This window comes from Scyliorhinus torazame, chromosome 5 (genome assembly GCF_047496885.1).
Source record: "Scyliorhinus torazame isolate Kashiwa2021f chromosome 5, sScyTor2.1, whole genome shotgun sequence".
NCBI classification, from domain to species: domain Eukaryota; kingdom Metazoa; phylum Chordata; class Chondrichthyes; order Carcharhiniformes; family Scyliorhinidae; genus Scyliorhinus; species Scyliorhinus torazame.
Genome location: NC_092711.1, coordinates 218,213,867 through 218,238,679, shown reverse-complemented (window position 1 = coordinate 218,238,679; position 24,813 = coordinate 218,213,867). Strand labels below are relative to the sequence as shown.

Here is a 24,813-nt window from a genome sequence, read left to right as displayed (position 1 = left end):
TACAGACGTGAGGCTCACTGGTCTATAGTTGCCGGGGTTGTCTCTGCTCCCCTTTTTGAACAAAGGGACCACATTTGCTGTCCTCCAGTCCTCTGGCACTATTCCTGTAGCCAATGATGACATAAAAATCAAAGCCAAAGGTCCAGCAATCTCTTCCCTGGCCTCCCAGAGAATCCTAGGATAAATCCCATCAGGTCCCGGGGACTTATCTATTTTCAGCCTGTCCAGAATTGCCAACACCTCTTCCCTACGTACCTCAATGCCATCTATTCTATTAGCCTGGGGCTCAGCATTCTCCTCCACAACATTATCTTTTTCCTGAGTGAATACTGACGAAAAATATTCATTTAGTATCTCGCCTATCTCTTCAGACTCCACACACAATTTCCCATCCCTGTCCTTGACTGGTCCTACTCTTTCCCTAGTCATTCGCTTATTCCTGACATACCTATAGAAAGCTTTTGGGTTTTCCTTGATCCTTCCTGCCAAATACTTCTCATGTCCCCTCCTTGCTCGTCTTAGCTCTCTCTTTAGATCCTTCCTCGCTACCTTGTAACTATCCATCGCCCCAACCAAAACTTCACACTTCATCTTCACATAGGCCTCCTTCTTCCTCTTAACAAGAGATTCCACTTCCTTGGTAAACCACGGTTCCCTCACTCGACGCCTTCCTCCCTGTCTGACCGGTACATACTTATCAAGAACATGCAGTAGCTGATCCTTGAACAAGCCCCACTTATCCAGTGTGCCCAACACTTGCAGCCTACTTCTCCACCTTATCCCCCCCCCCCAAGTCACGTCTAATGGCATCATAATTGCCCTTCCCCCAGCTATAACTCTTGCCCTGCGGTGTATACTTATCCCTTTCCATCATTAACGTAAACGTCACCGAATTGTGGTCACTGTCCCCAAAGTGCTCTCCTACCTCCAAATCCAACACCTGGCCTGGTTCATTACCCAAAACCAAATCCAACGTGGCCTCGCCTCTTGTTGGCCTGTCAACATATTGTTTCAGGATACCCTCCTGCACACACTGTACAAAAAAACGACCCATCTATTGTACTCGAACTATATCTTTTCCAGTCAATATTTGGAAAGTTAAAGTCTCCCATAATAACTACCCTGTTACTTTCGCTCATATCCAGAATCATCTTCGCCATCCTTTCCTCTACATCCCTAGAACTATTAGGAGGCCTATAAAAAACTCCCAACAGGGTGACCTCTCCTTTCCTGTTTCTAACTTCAGCCCATACTACCTCGGAAGAAGAGTCTCCATCTAGCATCCTCTCCGCCACCGTAATACTGCTGTTGACTAGCAGCGCCACACCTCCCCCTCTTTTGCCTCCTTCTCTGAGCTTACTAAAACACCTAAACCCCGGAACCTGCAACATCCATTCCTGTCCCTGCTCTATCCATGTCTCCGAAATGGCCACAACATCGAAGTCCCAGGTACCAACCCATGCTGCCAGTTCCCCTACCTTGTTTCGTATACTCCTGGCATTGAAGTAGACACACTTCAAACCACCTACCTGAACACTGGCCCCCTCCTGCGACGTCAAATCTGTGCTCCTGACCACTATACTCTCATTCTCCCTTACCCTAAAACTACAATCCAGGTTCCCATGCCCCTGCTGCATTAGTTTAAACCCCCCCCAAAGAGCACTAACAAAATGTTTGCGATCCGGATGGGTCCCGGCATTCTGCGGGCGTGGGAATACCTTGCAGCGCGTTCAGGTCCTCGTACGTGGTCTCCGCCGTTTCGGGGGTCCTGGATTGTGGGCAGGGGCATCCTGAGGCAGGTCTGTTCGTTCCCTGGGCACTCCTGGGGTCGGATCTTGAAGTAGGCCCGGTCGAGCCGCCACGTGGATTTTCTTTCTTCCATCACCAGGTAGGTCGGGTCGCTGGGCGGGCCTCTCTGGGTCGGGTTGCTGGGCGGGTCTCTGGGGGTCGCGTTGGGCCGGGTCTTGCCGTCGGGGGTCGGGTCGGGAGCTCCGGGGACTGGGCAAGGCGATCCGGGGGCTGGAGTCGGTAGTTAGGCCAGGTTTGGTGCTCCGAGGTCCGGGTCGGCTCCAAATCGAGGTCGGGGCTTCACATCCGGTTTGGGGCCGATCTTCTTCCAGGTCGCGGAGGTCAGGTCGGGTCGGGTCAAAATGTCTCCAAGGGCCTCGGAGGATGTTCAAGCCTGCAAGAGAGGATAAAAGAGAGAGGTTAGTAATAATGTTAGTGTTAGAATTAATTTTTAAAAGATTAGAACGAGTATAAGTTAAGTTTTGGGAGAGCTCGCAGAGAGTCGCCTCGCTCCGGCGCCATCTTGGTAAAGAAAAGAGAGAGATTAAAAGCAGCTCCTCCTTGTTAGCGGCGAGACGCTGAGGTGCGAGTCTGGCGAATCAGATGACGAGACAGCCAATAATGGCGAGAAGCTCGTGGGGGTTCATTTCTGGAACTCGATGCACACTTAAAAATGTTCCCGTTAAATCGTGTCCATAATTATTACATAGAAAATACAACACAAAAACAGGCCACTCCATCCAATTGGTCCATGTCGGTGTTTATGCTCCATTTCATTCCTTTTCTTCTTCTATTTCCAACTGTATCAGCGTAACCCTCCTTTTCATTCCCCCACATATGCTTATCAAGCCTCTCCCGAAATCTGGATCCTCCCTTAATCTATTTTCTTCCTAAATCTGGTCTCTTCCAAAATCTGGTTTCTTCCTAAATCTATCTTCTCTCTAATGTAGCTACATTATTTGCCTCAACCACTCCTGTGCTAGTGAGTTCCAGATTCTCACTACTCTATAGGTTCCTTCTGAATCCCCGGTTGAATTTCTTGGTAACTGACTTATATTGAAAGCCTCTGATTTTGCGCTTCCCCACAGAACATGCTCATCCAAACCTTTCAGAATTTTAAAGACCTCCCATCAGATCACTCCTCAGCCTTCGCTTTTCAACCGAAAAGTGACCCAGCCTGTTCTTTTCTGACAGGTATAACCTTTCAGCTGCTGTATTCATTCTAGTAAAAATGTTTAGCATCTTCTCCACTGCCTCTATATTGGTATCATAATGAGGTGACCAGAACTATTCCTAGTGTTCTCTCGCTAAAATTTGATACAGGTTGAGCATAAGTTTTCAAGTTTTCAATTCTATTCGTCTATAAATAGATCCTTGTGCTTGGTTTGTTTTCTTTATTCAGCTGTGTCACTACTTTGAGTGATCTTTCTAATGTGCTTTTAAGGAATAGCATCATACCATCACTGGAAGGGTAGTATGTCATGTGGCCTAGTCTCAGTTTCACTTTGGCCTGTGAGCAGAGCACAGCACACAAAGCTCTTGCTGCTGATATCTTCGAGCCTTTCTAACTTTGCATGTATGTTCTCGTGTGCGAAGTCTCAATAAATGAACCCACAACCCTTATGAGTGATTGTTGCCTTTATACCATTATAAAAAGATGACAGTAGTGATTTGTGTATTTGCATTGTATCCCATTGAGATTCTTTTTCTTAGCAAAACATACCCATTCTTTTTGTTGAAATTTATTTATTTGCAAATTGTATGATTGAGGCAATTGAGGTTGAGGATTGAAACATGTTAAACATATGGACAGCAAGGGAAACATGAAAAAAAATTAGGAAGGCAAGGAAGAACTGTGTAATCTAGCAACATAAAACTTTGGAATTAAAAGTATGATTTCTAAATTTGTGGAAGGCAACACATTTTGAGGGGAGCGGCATGGTAGCACAGTGGTTAGCACTGTTGCTTCACAGCTCCAGGGTCCCAAGTTTGATTCCCGCTTGGGTCACTGTCTGTGCGGAGTCTGCACGTTCCCCCCGTGTCTGCGTGGGTTTCCTCTGGGTGCTCCGGTTTTCTCCCAGAAGTCCCGAAAGACCTACTATTAGGTCATTTGGACATTCTGAATTCTCCCTCTGTGTACCCGAACAGACACCGGAATATGGCGACTAGGGGATTAACACTTCATTGCAGTGTTAATGTAAACTACATGTAACAATAATAAAGATTATTATTATTACTGAGGAGGACTATAACAAATTACCGAAGTGTATAAATAACCTTTCAGAATGGGCCGATAATGCCCACCACCATAAATGCTGGTCTAGCCAGCGATGCCTCTTTCCCAAAGATGAAAAGAAAGTGCTTCTCTCAGCTTGACAAAGGAAATAGGTGTTCCAGCCAGATCAGAAGATGGGCGACACGGTGGCACAATGGTTAGCAATACTGCTTCACAACGTCAGGCTCCCAGGTTCATAAAGTAGGATCGTAGAATCAGAGAATACCTACAGTGCAGAAGGAGGCCATTTGGCACTTTGAGTGTACACCGACCCTCCGAAAGAGCACCCTAGCTAGGCCCACTCCCTACCCTATCCCTATACCCCAAATTAACCTTTGGACACTAAGAGGCAATTTAGCACGGCTAATCCACCTAACCTGCACATCTTTGGACTGTGGGAGGAAACCGGAGCATCTAGAGGAAACCCACGCACACACTGGGAGAAAGTGCAAATGCCACACAGTCACCCAAGGCCGGAATTGAACCTGGAAGCTTGGCGCTGTGAGGCAGCGTTGCTATTCCGCCCTTGGGTGACCGTCTGTGTGGAGTTTGCACTTTCCATGTCTGTGTGAGTTTCCTCCCACAGTCCAAAGATGTGCAGGTTAGGTGGGGTTACTGGGTCACATGGATACGGTGTGTGAGTAGGCCTAGGTAGGGTGCTCTTTAGAGATGTTCTGCAGACTCAATGGGCTGAATGGCCTCCTGCACTGTATGGATTCTATGGATGGATTCTATTGCATGGATGGGCCATTAATTCATTACTAAGCTTGTATAGTTTTGTCTTAAGGTAGAACTGCCTCAGTAGTAACAGACAAAGAATGTAGAGTACCTCATTAAGATGATGATCACCAAAGGATGAGCACAGAATATATTTAGTCTACAATTTTACAATGAGTAACTGCCTGGCTGCACTCGAGCTCCTCAAGCACTGGGGGCTCCTCTTACACATTTTTCGTTCCTGCATTGAATAATCTGCATACTGGTTTCATTTCCAGATCAAGAAGCAGCAACAGGAGGTATTGGATTACCTACAGGCCAACAAAATTGAGTTTGAAAGATGTGACATTGCAGTCAATTATGAAAGCAAAATGTTTATGAGGGAGAATGTTCCGGAGAACTGCCGACCCATCAGTGGAAACCCACTTCCACCTCAGATCTTCAATGATGACCATTACTGTGGGGTAAGGCAATCTCTCACAATAATATCTCTTTTGGTAATGTGAGCTTTTTCTTGATAATGAAAGAACTTTACTTGACTGATTGAAAATATTTTTCAGGATTTTAATGGGCCTTGAAATGAATGTTACTGATATAGTGGATGAATGTTTAATGGTGCTATATGTTGGTGATTTTCAACCTTCTTTGTAATCTGTTATGCATCCTTCTCACGGTGGCACAGTGGTTAGCACTGCTTCCCTCACAGCTCCAGGATCCCAGGTTCAATTCGGGCCTCGGGTGACTGTGTGGAGTTTGCACCTTCTCCCGTGTCTTCATCGGTTTCCTCCGGGTGCTCTGGTTTCCTCCCACAGTCCAAAGATGTGTAGGCTAGGTGGATTGGCCATGCTCAATTGCCCATTAGTGTCCAAAAAGATTAGGTGGGATTACTGGGTTACGGGGATAGGTTGGAGGTGGGGGCATAAATAGGGTGCACTTTCCAAGTGCTGGTGCCGACTTGATGGGCCAAATGTCCTCCTTCTGCACTGTAAGTTCTATGATCCCATGAACAATGGCCTTCTTCCTGTCCCTCAGCTCAACTACTTGTAGCCACTTAATCAGCAACTTCACTTTAGGGGCTGGTTTAGGACAATGGGCTAAGACAGCTGGCTTGTAATGCAGAACACGACCAGCAGCGCGGGTTCAATTCCCGTTCCGGCCTCCCTGAACAGGCGACTCGGGGCTTTTCGCAGTAACTTCATTGAAGCCTACCTGTGACAATAAGCTATTATTATTATTATTATCTGGAACTTGCACCTCGTTCTCTCTTATTTTCAACCACCCCTGTGTACCTCCAAACCCCTTATCTTGGTCCCACAACCCAAAAGTCCTGTTTTCCACACTTCCCCCTGCACAATGTCCACTCTTTGTTATTCTCAAACTGAAGTGCTCTGGGACATCTTCCTGTAGAATCCATAAAATCCCTACAGTGCAGAAGGAGGCCATTCCGTCCCCATAGAGTCTGCACCAACCATCCGAAAGAACACTCCATCTAGTCCCACTCCCTGAAAACATGCGCATTGATCATGGCCGATTCATCTAACTCGCACATCTTTTACTGTGGGTGGAAACCGGAGAACCCGGAGGAAACCCTCGCAGACACGGGGAGAAAGTGAAAACTCCACATAATCACCCAAGGCTGGAATTGAACCCTGGTCCCTGGTGCTGTGAGGCAGCAGTGCTAACCACTGTGCCACCGATTCGTGGTGTGTTTTAGATCTATAGGTTGTTGCATGCTAGTGCCTTTGCCCACTCTTTGAGTGACAGCATTAACCTTTTTGCATCTATGTAAAAATGGCTGTGGAGAAATACATGAACACATTCGGCTTTCATCCTCTTGCGGTAGTGTTCTCTCTCTCTTCACCATCTTCTACGAGTTTAATGTCACTTCATTGATTAAAGCTCATCAGATTCAAATCTCAAAAAACCATCAGGTTGGTCATAATATACACATCAGTATATGATGGTGCTGAGACACACACTGACTGACACACTGCAAGACCAACCAACACACACAACACAGCAGCCAATCACCAGTTAGGGCACGGTCACTATAAAGACAGAGGGCACCTGTTTTCCCGCTCATTCGGGATGCAGCCTCTGAGACAGACAGAGCCCGCAGTCAGTAGCACAAACATCCACCATGTGCTAGCAGTATAGGCTGGTCAGGTTAGGCATAGGTCTTCAGTCAATCTAACATAGTGTCAACCCACAGTGCAAGTATGTTTAACAGCTCTTAGTTAAATAAAATAGAGTTGTACTATTACAAGTGTTGGTAGCCTGTCTATGTTACTGCTAAGGTAAACGCAGTCTCCACAGATCCAGAGTACCCAACACATCAAGGTTTATTTCTTTTTGCATCACATTTAAAACCAGAAATCAACTCTTTTCATGATAATGATTTGGTGTTGGTCAACGCTGATCAGTGGTTTGTGATTCTTACCCTGGCAGGCTTTATCATGCAAAGTTGTTTGTTCTATATGCGCATATTTGATGAAGTGCATTTGTTCAAGAAGCTGAGCCAGGGAAAATGTGGATGAATGTATGTGATATTCAGTGTGGGTCTGTAATGACAACTGATGTTTTTCAAATAAACCTGTGCCTAATGAAGTATGTTTGAAATGAAACACCAAAGGTCAAATTTGAAGGTCAGAGACAATACGTGAGAATTCAAGACGGCAGGTGGGTAAGCGTTTTATCAAAAGATAGTTAGTAAGATGCTTTGAAACTAATTCCTGTCAGTTTGTTTCTGTTAATAAGAAGTTTCTGAACTTTGAGGGATCACCTGGAACTATTGACACACTGCTGGGCTAGGGTTTTACAGTCCCGCCATAGTTTGTCACCTCTCGACGGATGTAACAGGCTATTTGAATTGCCATTTACTTGACGGGACTGTAACATCCCACCAGACAGGAGGGGGTGTAAAATCTTGGCCCTACTATTACGTTCCAGACAGCCAGGTGGTAAAGGATAGACCTGGAGCCAATCTTGATCTACTTTTGAGTTTTTATTTTATTTACAGATGAACCTCCTAACTCAACAGCCACAGATTTAGTCTGCATTCATTTGAACACAGATAATATACAATTGACAGATTTCTTCCCTTTATTTAAATAAGTAATAGAGTTTATGCCCACTTTCTAAATTTTCAAAACAAATGAAATCAAAGACCTCTATTTTCTGTACAAAGTACTTGGTTGTGAAATGCCCTCTTTCAGGACCCCCAATTTATTTGTCCGTGCAATTCTTTTTGTTTAACAGTCAGCCAGCTGATGATTTAAATCCACCCACTTAACTTCAGAGACTTCATTTCTCTCCAAGATACTCCATGTCAAGTTTTATCTGAGCCCTTTTCATAGGTTTACTCAGCAGAAAAGGTATCTCACTGTTGATTATGTCAATACTTTTTTGATGGAAATATCTTCACTCTTTTGTTACCTCAATGTGATGTCATCACAAAACCTGCAGCAATTAGTACTTCCTAAATCTTGATCCTCAGTAACCAGTGAATCAGGATGACATTTTAACCAATTTGTCCCACAAACTGTTGAAGTGCAAATATCATCTAGTGCAGCGCAGTTAAAGGAGTCCACATGCACGCATTCATCACACGGCTACATTTCTTTATGATCGATATAATTTGCTTGGATTCATCAGTCTTCATCCTCCTCCTCAGAATTCTCTTCCTTGTGTGTCATTTAAAAGACCTTGCCTCTCTACTTTGGACATAATGATACTACCTGAAACTCCAATTAGCAGTTCCTAGAGCATTCTGGAGGTTCACTTGCCCATTATTCTGGTTCTAATTTAGTTCTTCTGTAATAATCAAATGTACCAAAAGTCTTTTCATCCTCATTCAGCCTGAACTTAACTCTTGCAATGGATCAATGCCTCCTCGATCCAGTATCTGGACTATTTCAACCTCTGCCATCATTGAATCTTTTATTTTTTGTGTCACATTTGTTTCATTTTTCCACAAAGGTTAAAGGAAATGATTCTTTCTCCAGGTTTTTTAAATGCAGCAGAGTTCCCTTCTTGAGAACTGACATCCGTTAGAGTCAATTGTCCAAATGAGACAGATTAGCACAATCTAGTATTTAAATCTAATCCAATCCAGGTATCCCTGAATTAAATTCAGTACATCTTTTATACTATATATTGAAGTTCATGAAATGGCAATCTGTCAAAACCTATCAAATTCTGACCACGTTTCATAGACAAGAACATTTAATATATCTTTTTTCTTGTAGATTTTATCTCCGAACGCTAATTGAAGGTCTAAACCTTCAATACTACCCAACTGATGGTCATGCAAGTCGCAAGTACTTTATTTCTTAATTTGATTCTTGTAGGAATTGACAACATCAAGGCTGTTTGTTGTTTCTTATTAGTTGGAGCATAACCCTTTTCACATTCCTCCACTAGTCATGTGGTGTAGACTACAAAATCATCAAAGAGTAATCATACCCTGAAAATTTACATTTGTTTTCTATTATTTTCCCACAATGACCAAACCAATTGGATTTTAGTTTTATGTATCAAATATTTCTTTCTTTTTTAAAAATCTTCACCTTTAGGCAATCATCCTCTGCTACCATGTAAAATTACAGCAAGCCATGTCGTTAAGGATAGAACTGGAGCCAATATTTACACACCGTGCTAAGGTTTTTATTTACAGATATACACAACAAACATACACCTAACCAAACACCTACAGTTTAGTCTGTTCCTATTTATAGGAGCACAAGTAAATCAACCCCAGTTAATGCCCATCACCTGCATTCAATTAAACAAAATGAGCACAGAATTAATACTGGGATTCCGTGGAACGTATGATAAATTCACAGGGATTCCCTACAGCCATTGACACACTCCTGGGGATTCCCCTGGAAGTCTTCACATAACACCGGAGATTACCCTGGAACTATGAATGCATTCAATGGACCCCTGGAACTCTCTGTACACTCCCAGGAATTCTCCTTGAACTGTTGGTACACTCCTGGGAATTCCTCTGGAACTATTGATTAACTCCCAGGATATTCTGGATAGCTTTGGCAACTTTTCTTTAGACTGGATATAATTGCTTTGGAAGACGTTCAGAGAAGATTCACTCAACTGATTACTTTATGAGGAAAGGTTGGACAGGTTTGGCCTGAATCCATTGGAGTTTAGAATGGTGATACTCATTGAAACATATAAGATCCTGCGTGTGTAAACCATTTAGTTTACATTGGACACATCATTTTAGATCTTGCATGATAATTTGCAAACCACTGTTGATTCTTCCAGATATTATTGATTAATGCATTTACTAAAAAGTAATAGAGTTAATTGTACTCCCTTAAAAAAAAAGTCAGTAACCCAAGGACTCGTGCTGCACCGTGGGACAGTGGTTAGCCCTGCTGCCTCACAGTGCCAGAGACCAGAGTTTAATTCCAGCCTTGGATGACTGTGTGGTTTCCACGTTTTCCCCGTGTCTGTGTGGGTTTTCTCCAGGTGCTCCGGTTTCCTTCTACAGTCCAAAGATGTGCAGATTAGGTGGATTGACCATACTAAATTGCCCCTTGGTGTCCAGGGATTTGCAAGTTAGGTGGGTTAGTGGAGTTAGGGTGGGGGAGTGGGCCTATATAGGGTTCTCTTTCCAAGGGTCAGTGTAGACTTGATGGGCTGAATGGCCTCCATCTGCACTGCAGAGATTCCATGGAATTGGCTAGATTTTTTGCAGTCAGCTGTTCTGATCTCAAATGGACTACCTCAAAGGGTGCGAAAAAAGTTTTAATAGGAGCTTTCAAAAGGGAATTGCACAAACATTTGAAGAGGAAGTATTTGAAGTCTATGGAGTTATTTGGATAGCTCTTTCAAAGGGCTAGCACAAACACAACGGGCCAAATGTCCTCCACATGTGCTGTATCATTCCATGATTCTATCTTCTCTCTCTTACTAGAACTTTGAATCGTTTTTTGATGCCAGAGAGAATAATGCCGTGTATGCATTTCTAGGCCTGACACCTCCACCTGGATCCAAGGTTAGATTTAGAATAAGCTGAGACTTTCTATTAATTCTGATTCCACAAATGCATAAAACCAGATATTTTGAAATGGATTTAAAGGATTGTCCATGGGTTCCAATTGAGCAATGTAGAAATTACTATCAGCTATGTTTTCATGCAAGCACTTTAATATTCCCCCATTGTATTTCTCTTCCCTACTAATTTAGCGGAAACATTAATCCATGATAGTATAGAGGAATTTGATATGAATATATGTAAACCCCATGTAACAACCTACCAACATCGCTGACAGTACGTCTCGCTCTGTGTTTTGAAATAGGCCTCTGATATATTTTGAGATAGAATTTCTGTTCCTTGATGTTCAACATCATTACCATCACTGTGCACACCACCATTAATTTTCTGGGGATTACCAGTGACCAGATTTTTTTTAACTGGGCTATCCGTATAAATACTGTGGCTACAAAAGCAGGTCAAAGGCTGAGAATTATGTGGTGAGTACCTCACCTCTTCACTCCACAAAACCTGTCCACCATAACCACAAGGCACGAGTCAGGAGTGTGATGGAATACTCTCCACTTGCCTGAATCATGCAGCTCCAACAATACACAAGAGGCTTGGCACCATCCAGGACAAAGCAGCCCGCTTGATCGGCACCCCGTCCACCATGTTAAACATTCACTCCCTCCGCTACCTGTGCACAGTGGCAGCAGCATATACCATCTAAATGATGCACTGCAGCAACTTGGCAAGGCATCTTCAACAACACCTTCCAAACCTGTGACCTCTACCATCTAGTAGGATCAAGGGCAGCAGCGGCATGAGAACACTACCACCTGCAAGTCCCATCCCCCCCACCTCCCTAAAAGCACTGTGGGTGTACCTACACCACCTGGCCTAGAGCAGTTCAATAAGATGACTCACCACCACCTTCTCAAGAGCGAATAGAGATGGGCAACAAATGCTGGCCCAGCAGCGGCAGCCACATTAGAAGAAGAAGTTAAAAAAAACTCCAGATGTAAGAGTTTCCAAGCCTGCACACAGCTTAGTGCCGTGTAGTATGTGTATGCACTGGAAGCTAAGGGGGACTCTGTTCCTTTAGAGTTTTGATAGAAGTTTGTGGACTTTACGAATGAAATGATTGTGTCTGGGCTGAAAATGCTGAACATCAAAATGACATCATGGAGAAGTAGCACATGCTGCCCTTTCCAAAATGTCCCTATTCTACTATTTTACTCATGCCGTTAATTTGTTTCAGATGCATCACGATTTGCACAGTGGAAGGGACTTTTCCATGATCTCATTGAGCATTGGTACTAAAAGTGCAATGGCATGGTCTATTTGTTCTGTACCGTTGTATAAATTTACTTAGTCTGTAATTCATGATAAAAATGCACTAAGAAATTTTGGGTCACATCTCCTGTTATCCCCTTATTGTTGTCTTTGATGTATAACTATTTTTAACCTCCATTTATTGCGTGCTGCTAAAGAGGGTGTCTATTTTGCCTCTGTAGTAGCCAACATTACAGACATTTATTTACTTATGATGTGGTTCTCTTTCATACATCAAAGAAATTCATTGAACAGAAGGAGACTATTCAGCCTGTTTTGTCTGTTCACATTCTTTGGTTCGGCTACGCATCCAGTTTGGTCCCACTCGCTTTCTCCATGGCTCTATGGATTTTTCAAATACTTATCCAATCACCTTTTGAAAGTTTTGAGTGAATCCACTATCAGTAACCTTTCAGACAGTACGTTCCAGGCCATAATAACAATTGTGTGTTGGAAGCACGGGGTTGGACCTCGCTGTCACTCCTACTCCAGTTGAACAGCTATAAGTGGTGACACTTTGAGCCTGTGCAGGTAGAATTGTCACTCCGCTGAAGTACTGCAGGGCCACCGACACCTATTGGGATTGTAACTTTTTCCTGGATTTTTATTACCCAGGCGGGCAGTGGGAGTGGGGGTGGTGTTGGCTGCAGTCTAGCACACAGACTCGGGAAAGAGTTTGGAGACAGCCTCAGGGGTTGCCTGGTGCCAAGGTAGGTTGTTTAGAAGGCCCACCTTAATGCCATGGAACTTCGTCCCAGTTATAATGAAATCTGTAAAGCCCCTATCCCTCCTCATGCTCCACACACTCCCTGTGCCCCATCCATACCACTTCATGCCCCCATAAGTTAAGAGCCCATGGTGTTAAAGGTAAGATACTGGCATGGATAGAGGATTGGCTGACTGGCAGAAGGAGTATTGTGAGCAGTTGTATCCAAGGAAGGATGTGCTGGCCTTGGAATGGGTCCAGAGGAGGTCAAAAGAATGATCGCTGGATTGAAGAGCTTGTTGTATGAGGAGCGGTTGAGGACTCTGGGTCAGTACTCATTGGAGTTTAGAACGATGAGGGGGGGGATCTTATTGAAACTTACAGGATACGGAGAGGCCTAGATATATTGGATGTGGAGAGGTTGTTTCTCAGAGGAAAAACTAGAACCCGAGGTCACAGCCTCAGATTGAAGGGACGATCCTTTAAAACAGGGATGAGGGGGAATTTCTTCAGTCAGAGGGTGGTGAATCTGTGAAACTCTTTATCACAGAAGGCTGTGGAGGCCAAGTCACTGAGTGTCTTTAAGACAGAGATAGATAGGTTCTTGATTAATAAGGAGATCAGGGTTTATGGGGAGAAGATGGGAGAATGGGGATGAGAAACATATCAGCCATGATTGATGGCAGAGCAGACCTGATCGGCCGAATGACCTAATTGTGCTCCTGTGTCTTATGGTCTATGGTTTTATACAGGCTACAGCCCTCCATCCAACCTCCATGATCCCTTGATCCCCTTTGCCAAACTATGGCACTTGTCCATTGACACATTAAACACTGTATAGAATCTTACAATCCCTACAGTGCAGAAGGAGGCCATTAAGCCCATTGAATCTGCATGGACCCTCCAAAAGAGCACCCTACCTAGGCTCAATCCCCAGCCCTACCCCCGTAACCCCACCTCACCGTTGAACACTTAGGACAATTTAGCATGGTCAATTCACCTAACCTGCACACCTTTGGACTGTGGGAAGAAACCGGAGCACCCGGAGGAAACCCACGCAGACAGCAACCCAAGGTCGGAATCGAATCTGGGTCGCTGGTGCTGCAAGGCAGCAGTGCTAACCACTGTGCCACCCTTTGGGAATGGAATGGATCCTCAAATCATCAGAATTGTTATATTGTCACCAGAAATGCAGTGCGTACATGTGCACTTAATAGACCAAAACACACCCCTGATTCCAGCAAAGATTTCTGAACAACAGCTTTATGGAACATAAATGTTTAAGTGTTGCAGCAGAAGACCAAGATTGGTCAGAAACAAAAGATGTCAATGTCAAAAATGTAAATTTCCAGCAATGCATCATAAAACAGCGGCAAAACATGAGTACCTATCACCTCCTGACTCCCCAAAGCCTGTCATTACAGGCGTGTGATGGCATATGCTCCACTTGCCTGGATGAGTGCAGCTCCAACAACACTCAAGAAGCTCGACACCATCCAGGACAAAGTAGCCCGCTTGATTGATTTCCCGTCCACAAACATTCAAACCCTCCACCACCGATGCATGGTCGCAGCCATGTGTACCATCTACAAGATTCACTGCCATAACTCACAAGGCTCTTTGGCGGCCCCTTCCTAATCCACAACCACTACCATCTTGAAGGACAAGGGCAGCTGATATGTGGGAAAGCCACCACCTGGAGGTTCCCCATTAAGTCACTTACCTTCCTGACTTGGAAATATATCACTGTTCCGTCATTGTTGTTGGATCACAATCCTGGAACTCCCTCCTAACAGCACGGTGGGTGTACCTACACCATAGGGACTGCAGCAGTTCAAGAAGGCAGCTCACCATCACCTTTTGAAGGGAAATTAGTTAAAAGCACAGGCACCAATGTTGGAACAAAGAGAATTAGAATTGCAAAAGAGGCCATAGCTGGATAAAAGCAGCGATCTTGGAAGGTTGGAGGGTTGGAGGAGTTTAGAGATAGGGAGCAGAGAAGCAACTGAGGATACAGTTGTGTTCGGTGTGATGACCGTTGCAATGAGGTACACAGAACATGCAGTTGCTTAACTAAAAGGTGATTTATTAAAACACACATGGAAAGATAACTTTCAGATTACTATACAGGTAATTACTATATGAATTCTACTGGAACAACACTAACTGCGACAATCCTCTCGTACGTCCTACTACCAACCGGCGGGTATCTCCGGTCACGTGAAGAATGTCTGGCGCCACCAGCTGGTTGGAGGTTGTATCATTAACTATCGACAAAACTGTGCACAGGCATATCAGCACAGATACTGTCCAAGTTCTTTCAAAGTTTCATTCCATTCCTCAAGCGCTGGGTGTCAATGGACTAAATATTTTACAAGAAGCTTATGAGATCTAGTAAATCTGCGATGCAATTCCCCGTGTGCCAATGAAAGCACCCAGAAAAAGGTTAACCAGTTTGTTAATACAGATTTTGAAATGAGTAAAGCTGGCCTTTATTTGAGAGTTTTTTTTTGACAGCACACTGCCACACAATAAAATTCAAGCCTATGTTTAATTCTCAAGAGGAGAATTGAAATGCATGGATTCTGTTCTGAGGCATGATAAATATGAGGCCACATTCGGGTATTTCCTTTGAAGCAGATAATTAGTGACCTCGAATTTCTCTGTGTTGACAAATGTAAAAACTCTGTCATCTTTCAGCCGAGAAATGTTTTTATATTTTAACAACACAATGCTGGTTTGTTATTGTGGCTATTTTAAAAGATCGAAGATGATCCTGTGGAATTTCCCATTCGTACTGGATAAATCTCAGTCCTGGTGATGAGGTAATGAATTATCCATTAATTCTTTTATTCATATGGCTGGGAAGCAGTTATAGTTTGATGTTGGGGTTAACGATCCATTCAACGGCTTCAGCTGAACAGGAATGGATGTCTGAAGGCAGGAGTTCAAAGGTGTGTAGGTTAGGTGGATTGGCCATGCTAAATTGCCCCTTCGTGTCCAAAGATTGGATGGGACTACGGGGATAGGGCGAGGGAGTGGGCCTGGGTGGGGTGCTCTTGCGGAGGGTCGGAGCAGACTCGATGGACCGATTGGCCTCATTTTGCACTGTCGGGATTCTAAGATTCTGTAATCGGAGTTCTGTAGGTGGGCAGTCATGTGACTTGGATGGCCACAGTAACAATTGAGCTGTTCCTCGTGTTCTACCTGTGTCCCTGTTACTCATACACTGTGTAGAAATATTACAATATCAAGTGGTGATTGAAAGAGCAGTGCATTTTTAGGGTGTTTCGTAGATGAGAGCTTGGGGGCTGTCTTTGTTGCAGGTTGGCAGACACTGCAATCTAACCAGTTTCACACCAAGTGCTATCATTTTTCAAACTTTACCCTATATACTTCTGTGATGTTATACCAGCCACTGAGTGTTGTTGGATTTCCAATAATCTGCCGTAACCAATATCTCACCAATGCCCACGTTTAAACGATGCATGTAAAAGGTTGGAGAGTGCCCATTTCTCCAGATGTCTTGTTTCAGAACTCATACCTCAAGGGGCTCAATTTTTATTCCAAGGTCCCGATCCCAATGCCGAATTTAATTCCAGGCCAGGAACCCGGAGTTGCCAGCAATGTTTGAGGTGGTGGTCAATTACGTGGCAGCCTCCAGGAGGGCCAAATGGAGGTTCTCCAGGACTGAAAGATTGATAGTCCCACTGTCAGGAGCTACTGACGCAGGCAAGGGCAAGAGAGGCTGCCTCAAGATGGAGGCGCCATCTGGAAATCTTGCGTAAATTTTTAAAAGCAAGGAGGCCCCAGCTGCCAGGCTGTCTTCGTACTGCCAGCCAGTGGTTGCAGCTGTGGCTCTGGGGCTATGGAGGGTGCGTGAGGGGTGGGCGCTGGATTTCCCTAGCGGAATGGCGCATGGAGCAACGCCTTTGGTCTCCTCTTTCCCCGCCCCCACCCTCCCTCCCAACCCATTGCCTGCCACACGGAGGCCACCACTATCCCCCAATTGTGATCTGGCCTCAGCAGCAGGGCCTACATACTAACTTGAAAATTCCAGCTGGCGTGTGCAGAGTGCCATTTAATTGGCCAACCACTTGTGGAGCTGCACCAATCAGCATTGCTTTCATCTACTGCGCCTTTCACGGTATCTAAAATTTTTAATGCCCAAACTAAGGTTTGCAACAAAAGCCTGCATTTCTCAAGAATACGAATCTACTTGTCTTGAAAATAATCATGTGTTTTTCAGAGTACCTCATTCATGTTTTATTTCAATTTCAAGGCCTTAACCTACCTCAGAGTCTGGGCATGGATTTTATAATTTTATAATGGAAATATCGCAGTTCGAGAACGCACTTAATTTTTTTTCATGCATCAACAGGATGACCACTCAGTACAAGTTGTGTATCTCCTCGTAAGTCAGAGTTTTTGGTTTGCGTTTTTCAAATTATTTCAAAAATCAGCCACTGACTGAAATTCTCGGACAAGGGGCGGGATTCTTCAGAAACCGGCGGGACGGGAAACTCCGGCGCGAAGGAGTGACGTGAACCACTCCGGCGTCGGGTCGCCCCGAATGTGCGGAATTCAGGGGCTAGGCCGGCGCAGGAGTGGTTTGCGCCATTCCAGCCAGTGTCGAAGGGCCTCCACGGCCGGCGCGAGTTGGCGCGGGCGCGGGAGCGCCAGCGTGTGCCGGCGTCATCCCAGCGCATGTGCAGGGGGGGGTTCATATCCGTGCTGGCCATCGTGGACTGTTACACCAGCCAGCGCGGAGGAATAGAGTGCCCCCGCGGCACAGGCCCGCCCGCGGATCGGTGGGCTCCAATCACGGGCCAGGCCACCATGGGGGCACCCCCCGGGGCCAGATCCCCTCGCGCCCCCTGAGGACTTCGGAGGCTGCCCGCGGAGCCAGGTCCCGCCGGTAGGAACCGGTCGTAATATACGCCGGCGGAACCGGCTGAAGAACGGGCGGCCACTCGGCCCATCGCGGGCCGGAGAATGGCTGGGGGCCCGCTGCCAGCAGCTGGCGCGGCGCGATTCCCGCCCCCGTCAATTCCCCGGCGCCGGGGAATTTGGCAGCTGGCGGGGGCAGGATTCATGCCGCCCTCCGGCGATTCTCCTACCTGGCGAGGGTCGGAGAATCCCGCCCAAGATGTATAATTTAGAAATGTTTTTTAATTGAAAGGCAGCGAGAGAGGGGTAGGAAAAGAGAAGTGTGCTCATGCACGAGCATACGGTTCACACACCCCCCCCCCAAACACACACACACACCAATGAGCCAGAGCCCAGTGTTGGACATAGAAGTCAAATTGCCAAGTGAGATGAGGTTGGTTGTGGGTCTACCGTGGGAAATTGTGGGGCTGGGCCAGGGAAAATGAGGTTGCTGAAAAGTAGCCAGCACATATTTTATTGTAAATTGATATTAATCTTATCTGCACGGAAATTGGGATGGAGGGATTGGGGGGGGAAGAGGGTTGATCTTAGAAGCTCAGACCCACCCAAAAGTAGTCAGTTATTGGATTTTTAAAACATCTCTATGAGGCTGAAGTGAGATGTGTCAGCCATGGTGAACAGGCTTGTCAGAAACATGAGGGATGTGATAGCACTGGACAGGATGCTGAGGAGATTTACCCATTATTACAACTGTGCCCCAAGTATGCCCTATACTTCCGGGACCTGATTCGTTATTATCGCAGAAATCATTCCACAGGGGCCATCCTTTGCCCTTGAGATATTTCCCGATTTCCTCTTCCCAAATGGGGCACTGTCCCACTCTACTGCAGTTGGTCGCTGCGACCGCAAATTCCTCAGGGTTCATGAGGCGCTGCATTGCCTGCATGGCCATCTTTCCTATCCGCTTGCTTCGTTTAAATTTGGAACAGGGGACTAAGGCGGTGTCGTAGATGCGGGTACGCCTTGCGCTAATTTCCGAAAATACAGACTTCCGACAGTTTTGACGCAACAAAATCTATCAGTTTTACCTTATAGCCCTGTTAGTTATGCATGCATACACACACTTCCGAATTATGACTATTAATCAGAACCGCTTGAACACTTGTGGTTTTCTGTTTCCAATTGGATTCTAATTCAAATTTCTTGGGTTCTCCCGGAGTGGTTTTCCACTTCTAGATCGGGTCCCATCAGGATGTCGCCAAAATGTAGCTCGTTTCAGCCTTAGTTTACTTTATTCTTATTCTGTCACCTTTGCTCATGAGTCGCCCGGTACCTTTCTGATACCGCCACGTGGTTCAAGTCCAAGTAATGATTAATAATGCAACACACCGCTTAGTAAGAGTTAAATCAACGCTCATTTATTATATACAGCAATTAATACTTATACAATAATCCTACTTCTAGACTACTACCTACCACTAAAGGCCAATACTTAACTTTGGAAATGGCTCACCAGGTCAGGGAAACGGATGGTCTTTCGAATTGGTTCTGAGCCTGTGGGATTCAAAAGCTGGTACAAGTCGATAGTCAGGAGCGCCTATCTGGTAGCGATCGCTGGAGTAACACTTACAGTTTCTTGTAGAAGGGTCTCGAAGGTTGCGAGCAGGAAGAGAAGGGTTGAGTTGAACTTGGCCCCTATTCTTATAGTCCCCAGGGGCTTCCCGCCTATCGGGGCGGACCTCGTACCTGGTTCCAAGTGATTGGACTTGGTCCCAATCACTTGGTTCGATATGCTCCAATAATGGGGCGATTCCTTGATCAGGGGGGTGGTCGTTTACCTTTCTTTGTGTTAGCCCCTGCTGGCGCCGAAATGTCTGGGTCGGCTTTCAATTGCTAATTTGTAGCAATTGTTCCCGTGGATGGCTGATTAAAATGCAGATGGCTGGGTTGTTGTGATGTTGTTGGCTGCAGGTATTGGTCTCGACTGACTTCCCCAGAGGCGAATACACTGTTTTACCTGCAGCTGTCCGTTTGAGTCGTGTTGGCTGATTTTCCCATCAGCCTCTTTAGTTCGCCATTTTAAATCGGGGTTTGACCATTCTAATCGGGAATCAGCCAGTTTATGTGGCTACACTGGGCATCAGCAGAAAGCGTGGCATTTATTGCCAATCCTTAGTTGCCCTTGAGAGGTTGCTGGGCTGGAGAGTTTTAGCTATGAAGAGAGATTGGACAGACTTGGGTTGTTTTCCTTGGAGCAGAGGAGAATGAGGGGACATGATTGAGATGTATAAAATTATGAGGGCATAGGTAGAGTAGACGGGAAGAAACTGTTCCCCTTGGTGGAGGGATCATTGACCGAGGATCATAAGGTAAGGGGGTTTAGAGGGGATGTGAGGAAAAATGTTTTCACCCAGAGGGTGGTGGGAGTTTGGAACTCACTGCCTGGAAGGATGGTGGAGGCAGAGACCCTCATATCATTTAAGAATCATTTAGATGTGCATTTGCGATGCCAAGGCGCTCAAGACTGTGGGCCAAGTGCTGGAAAATGGGATTAGAATAGTCCACTCACAAAAATCTGGAATATTTCTCCTCTAGCAAACAGAGGCACGAGAACCTGTGTGTGTTGCCATGCTGAAAGTGTGATTGATAGGGAGGAGCATGCCAGCAGTGTTTACCAGGTGTTTGGACCTGGCTTGGGAAGTTACCACCTGGTCTGTTTTTTTTGTCCAGATTGGATACAATCACATAGAACCTCAAGGAACTGCTCACACGTCTTGGCCCTTCCGAACTGTATTCTTCCCTGTCCCTTTCTCAGGATTTCCCGAATGTCCACTTAGTATCAACTTCAGTGCAGATTAAATCAGTGAAGATACAATAGATCGTTGCTACTCAAAGATGGTCATTAAGCAAAATCTGGACTTATTTCTTGCACTTTGAGTTCACAAAACCGTTCAGGGGATTTTTATGCTTTATTGCTTATTATCCATTCAGTGATTTCTATTGGATTAGGAGTGCCCATTTGTTTATTTCAGCTAAAGTTGCTGAGGTAACAACAGCTAAACATGCGGGGCGACTGCTACACTGAGTGAAGGGGACAGGTTCCCCCGGCAGTGGTCACAAAAATACACACAAATGGTCACATCAAACCAATTCCTATCTGCCATTTGGAAATGGGGCAAGAACAAGTCAAAAATGATCAAACGTTTGATCGATCAATGCAATGCTTGGAGATATTGGATTAAATTTAGAGTGGTGGAAAGGGTCCTTCAGGCTATGCAGCTTGTGTTGAGGTGTCTGCAACATTGAAGCAAAGTCACCTGTCTTCCTTTACAGAAAGCAAGTAGAGAAAGTTCATTTTTATGGAAGTAAATGTCACTGATAATTATTACAACCGAGCCCCGGTTCATACAACAAATCCTTTTCCCATTGCACCTGGAAAGGTATTATCTTTTTTTTTACGGGATCTGGGCATCAGCATTTATTGCCAATCCTTAGTTGCCCTTAGTTGCTGGTGAGGCACTGCAATTTTGAACGCCGTTAATACTCCGACTGTTATGGAGGGAGTTCTCGGATTTTGACCCAGTGGCAGTGAAGGGAGGGTGATATTTTTCCGACAATAGTAATGGCCCGGATGTTCCACGGAAGCGATAATCACCATTGGACCCATCGCTCCAACCATATCTACCTGCACCCCGACACAGTCTCCCATTTCTGGCCCAGTCTTCCAAGCCCGACTTCTCCAGAAATGCGGAGACTATAGTCTGCCGGGAGGAGTTCTTTGCGGCAGAATATCAACAGGAGTACGACTGGATGCTTCCCCTTTTTACTGTACTAGTTGCCATAACCTAAGTTTAACTGTCAAGTGTGAATGGGTAGATGATTGAGGTAAGCGGGTATGGTGACAGTGGATATGGTAGCTTCAGGTGGGTCGGGAGAGGTAGACAGGGTTAGGTCGGGTCAATGGGTAGCCAGTCAGGTGGTGGGGGATAGTCGAGTCTGGCAGACTGTCTGGGTGGAGTCTGGGGGGGTGGTTGTATCGGATGGTCAGGCCAGATAGTTGGGTCGGGTCATGGATTGGTCGAGGTCAACAGGGTGTCACGGGGTCAAGAAGAGAGTGGGGCAGAGGAGGGTGTGGGTCAGCAAGAGTGATTTTGGGGGGGAACGGGGTAAATCCTGTAGTTACCTAGGAGTTTGGCCAGGATTTCCTTGTCTTAACGTTTCCTGGCTAGCTGTCAAGGCAAATATCTTGGATCTGACCAAAGTCTGTGACTCTAACTCAGAACTGGAGTCTGTTGCGGGGAGCGCCAGGGAGCACAGGAATTGCCTGTCAGTAATTGAAACTTCCCGGACAATTTCCACAGAGGTTAGTGGGGCTTCCATAGGGTCTCGACAGGCATCCTGAGTCATATACCTCGTCTCATATGATCTGGAGAATGGAAGATCTAGGTCAGTATTGCCAAGATGTTCTATAATTAGCCAAAGTTAGCAGGATATGCAAATAGGGCGCAGTTGACTAAAACATGCCAAACCATTTCTGATAGAATGACAAAAGTCAGCCAAAGGCTTAGTAACAGCATTCTTACCTCTGTCTCATTTTGGACTCATTTGATCACTGGAATGCATCAGAGTTACCTGGATCCCCGAGGGATGAATCATAGCCCCTAATGGTAGGTTCAGATATCACTGATGAAGCAGGCTGGCTAATCATTCACCACGTGACTGAGCAATAGGCCCCATCTCCAAATGATTAATAACTGGCTCCACCTCACCAGGAATCTTCAATCCAAAATGTGTGGGGATCTCTTCTGTTCGCACTGAAAGAAAGTACAATTTGTATTTACGTATCTCCTTTGAAGACAAGGAGGTACCTTTGAAGGGTAGTCACTGTTGCAATGTACAAAATGCAGCAGTCAATTTGCACAAAGCAAACTCCCACAACAGCAATGCGATAATGGCAAGATAATCTGTTTTAGTAAAATTATTGGAATAATAACTATCAGCCAGGAATCCACGGAATACTCATGTGTTTTTCTTATGAATAACACAATAGAATCTTTTATTTCCACCTGAGTGGTTGGTTTAATATCTCACCTGAAAGATGACACCTCTGACAGTGCAGTTCTTCCTCAGCACTCAAGTAACAGCCTGGGTTGTGTGCTCAGGTCTCAGGAGTGGGGCGTCAACGTACATTCTTCTGGTTCAGGTGGAATTGCTACGACTGATGCCTGAGGCTGATACAACAACATTCCTGTTGAGAACAGTTACACCTGCCCACACACTCCTCACGTCCCTTGATTCTCTTAATGTCCAGTAGTATACACTCTCTGACTTAAATATGCTCAATGACTGAGCATCCACAGCTCTTTGGTGTAGAGTTCCAACGGCCTACAACTTATTGAATAAAGACATTTCTCCTCATCTCTTGTCCTAAATGAATGACCTAAATCTAGAGTCCCAAGCCAGGGGAAATACACACCCAACGTCTACCCTATCAAGTCTTTAAGAATTTTATAGGTTTTAGTGAGATCACCTCACAATTTTCTAAACTTTTAGGAATGTCGGCCTTGTCTACACAATCTCTTTTCATAGGACAATCTCGTAGCACCAGAGACCAACCTTGGGTGATTGTGTGGAATTTGCAGCTTCTCCCTGTGTCTGCGTGAGTTTCCTCCAGATGCTCCGGTTTCCTCCCACATTCCAAAGATGTGCAGGTTAGATGGATTGGCCAGATGAGGTTACTGGGCGTGGGGGAGGGGGAGGGTCTAGGTTAGGGTGCTATTTTGGAGGATCGGCGCTGACTTGATGGGCTGACTGGCATCCTTCTGTACTGTAGGGATTCTATCATCATTTTAGGAATCAGACTAGTCCCTCTAGGACAAGTCTATCTGTCTTTAGGTAAGGAGAATACACAGCACTTGGTGTGGTCTCATCAAGGTCCTATACAATTGCAGCCAGTCTTTCTTTGTCTTATATTCTGATCCCCTTGTCATGAAGTTCAGTGTACCGTCATGTGCGAGGGCATCCCCGGACCCTCGAAACAATAAAGGATTTCCAATCTCTCATCTTTTAAAAAATAAAATCTCCTTTTCTATTTTTCTTTCCAAAGTGGATTGCTCCATTTTATATTCCGTCTGCAATGATGTTGCTCACTAACATAATCTGCCCCATTTTTGACCCCTCTTTCCATCCTTCTCATGACTTACTTATTCCAACCTACCTTTGTATCGCCTGAAAAATCCGATACATTACTCCCTCACCTTGTCTACATCGTAGATGTAGATTGTAAATAGTTGAGTCCAAAACACTGACCGGTGCAATATCCGATTCATTACAACCCGAAAATGTCCACTTATTTTCTAATGGAGCATTAGTTCTGGGTACAAAGGCAGTTTCTTGGCAAATAACTATAAAGATTGAAATGTTCATTGGTTCATCTTTTAAGGCAAGAAGAGGCGATTTCCATATTTACTCGTTTCTTCAGGCTCTATTGAGAGGTTACATCGACCAGTTTGGTTTACGTTCTCCTGCTATGGATCTTGAAACCACCTGAAGTTATCCCAGCATCTGTGTCAAAAATCAAAGCTCAGTTCTGATTAATATAGAAAAATAGTTATCACAGGAATGCAGCATTTTCAACATACCAACCAGTGTGATTAATTAGGGATGAAAATGTTTTCACCTTATTGTAAATCGTAAGAGCAATGGACACAAAGCCTGCTTGTAGATGCTGCAGAGAGAGACTCATTATAATGCTTGTTTTTTCCTGTCATTTTCAAAGAATTAATGTGTGTAGTGGAAGAAAGCTGATTAAATCTAAAATGTGAATGCCTTTAAATGCTGCATGCCGTGCAGGAGTGCAGCTACAGCGCCTCAAAAGGGTTAAACCTTTAAAATCTGCAGTGCATCACGTCAGTGCACTGACATTGAAACAGTGCGCAGCAGAGTAACTGGTCATAGCTTCTCTCTCCCAGGGTTCCCAATGACTTCAACTTATGGCATCCAGTCATTTAAAAAAAAAATTAATTTAGAGTACCCAAATCTTTTTTTTCCAATTAAGGGGCAATTAACATGGCCAATCCACCTATCCTGCACATCTTT

General features: G+C 45.0%; 1 protein-coding gene across 4 annotated transcripts in view; it reads left to right on the top strand.

Annotated features, from left to right (window-relative positions):
* LOC140420947 (adapter SH3BGRL-like) overlaps positions 1–24,813 on the top strand; it is an 83,292-nt gene that overhangs the window by 49,676 nt on the left and 8,803 nt on the right. For 3 of the 4 annotated variants that reach the window (XM_072505132.1, XM_072505134.1, XM_072505135.1), the window contains exons 2-3: positions 5,059–5,277; positions 10,722–10,802. In XM_072505132.1, the coding sequence (XP_072361233.1) occupies positions 5,059–5,277; positions 10,722–10,802 (300 nt within the window). The remainder of the gene's footprint in view (positions 1–5,058; positions 5,278–10,721; positions 10,803–24,813) is intronic. The other variant, XM_072505133.1, reaches the window with a different exon arrangement.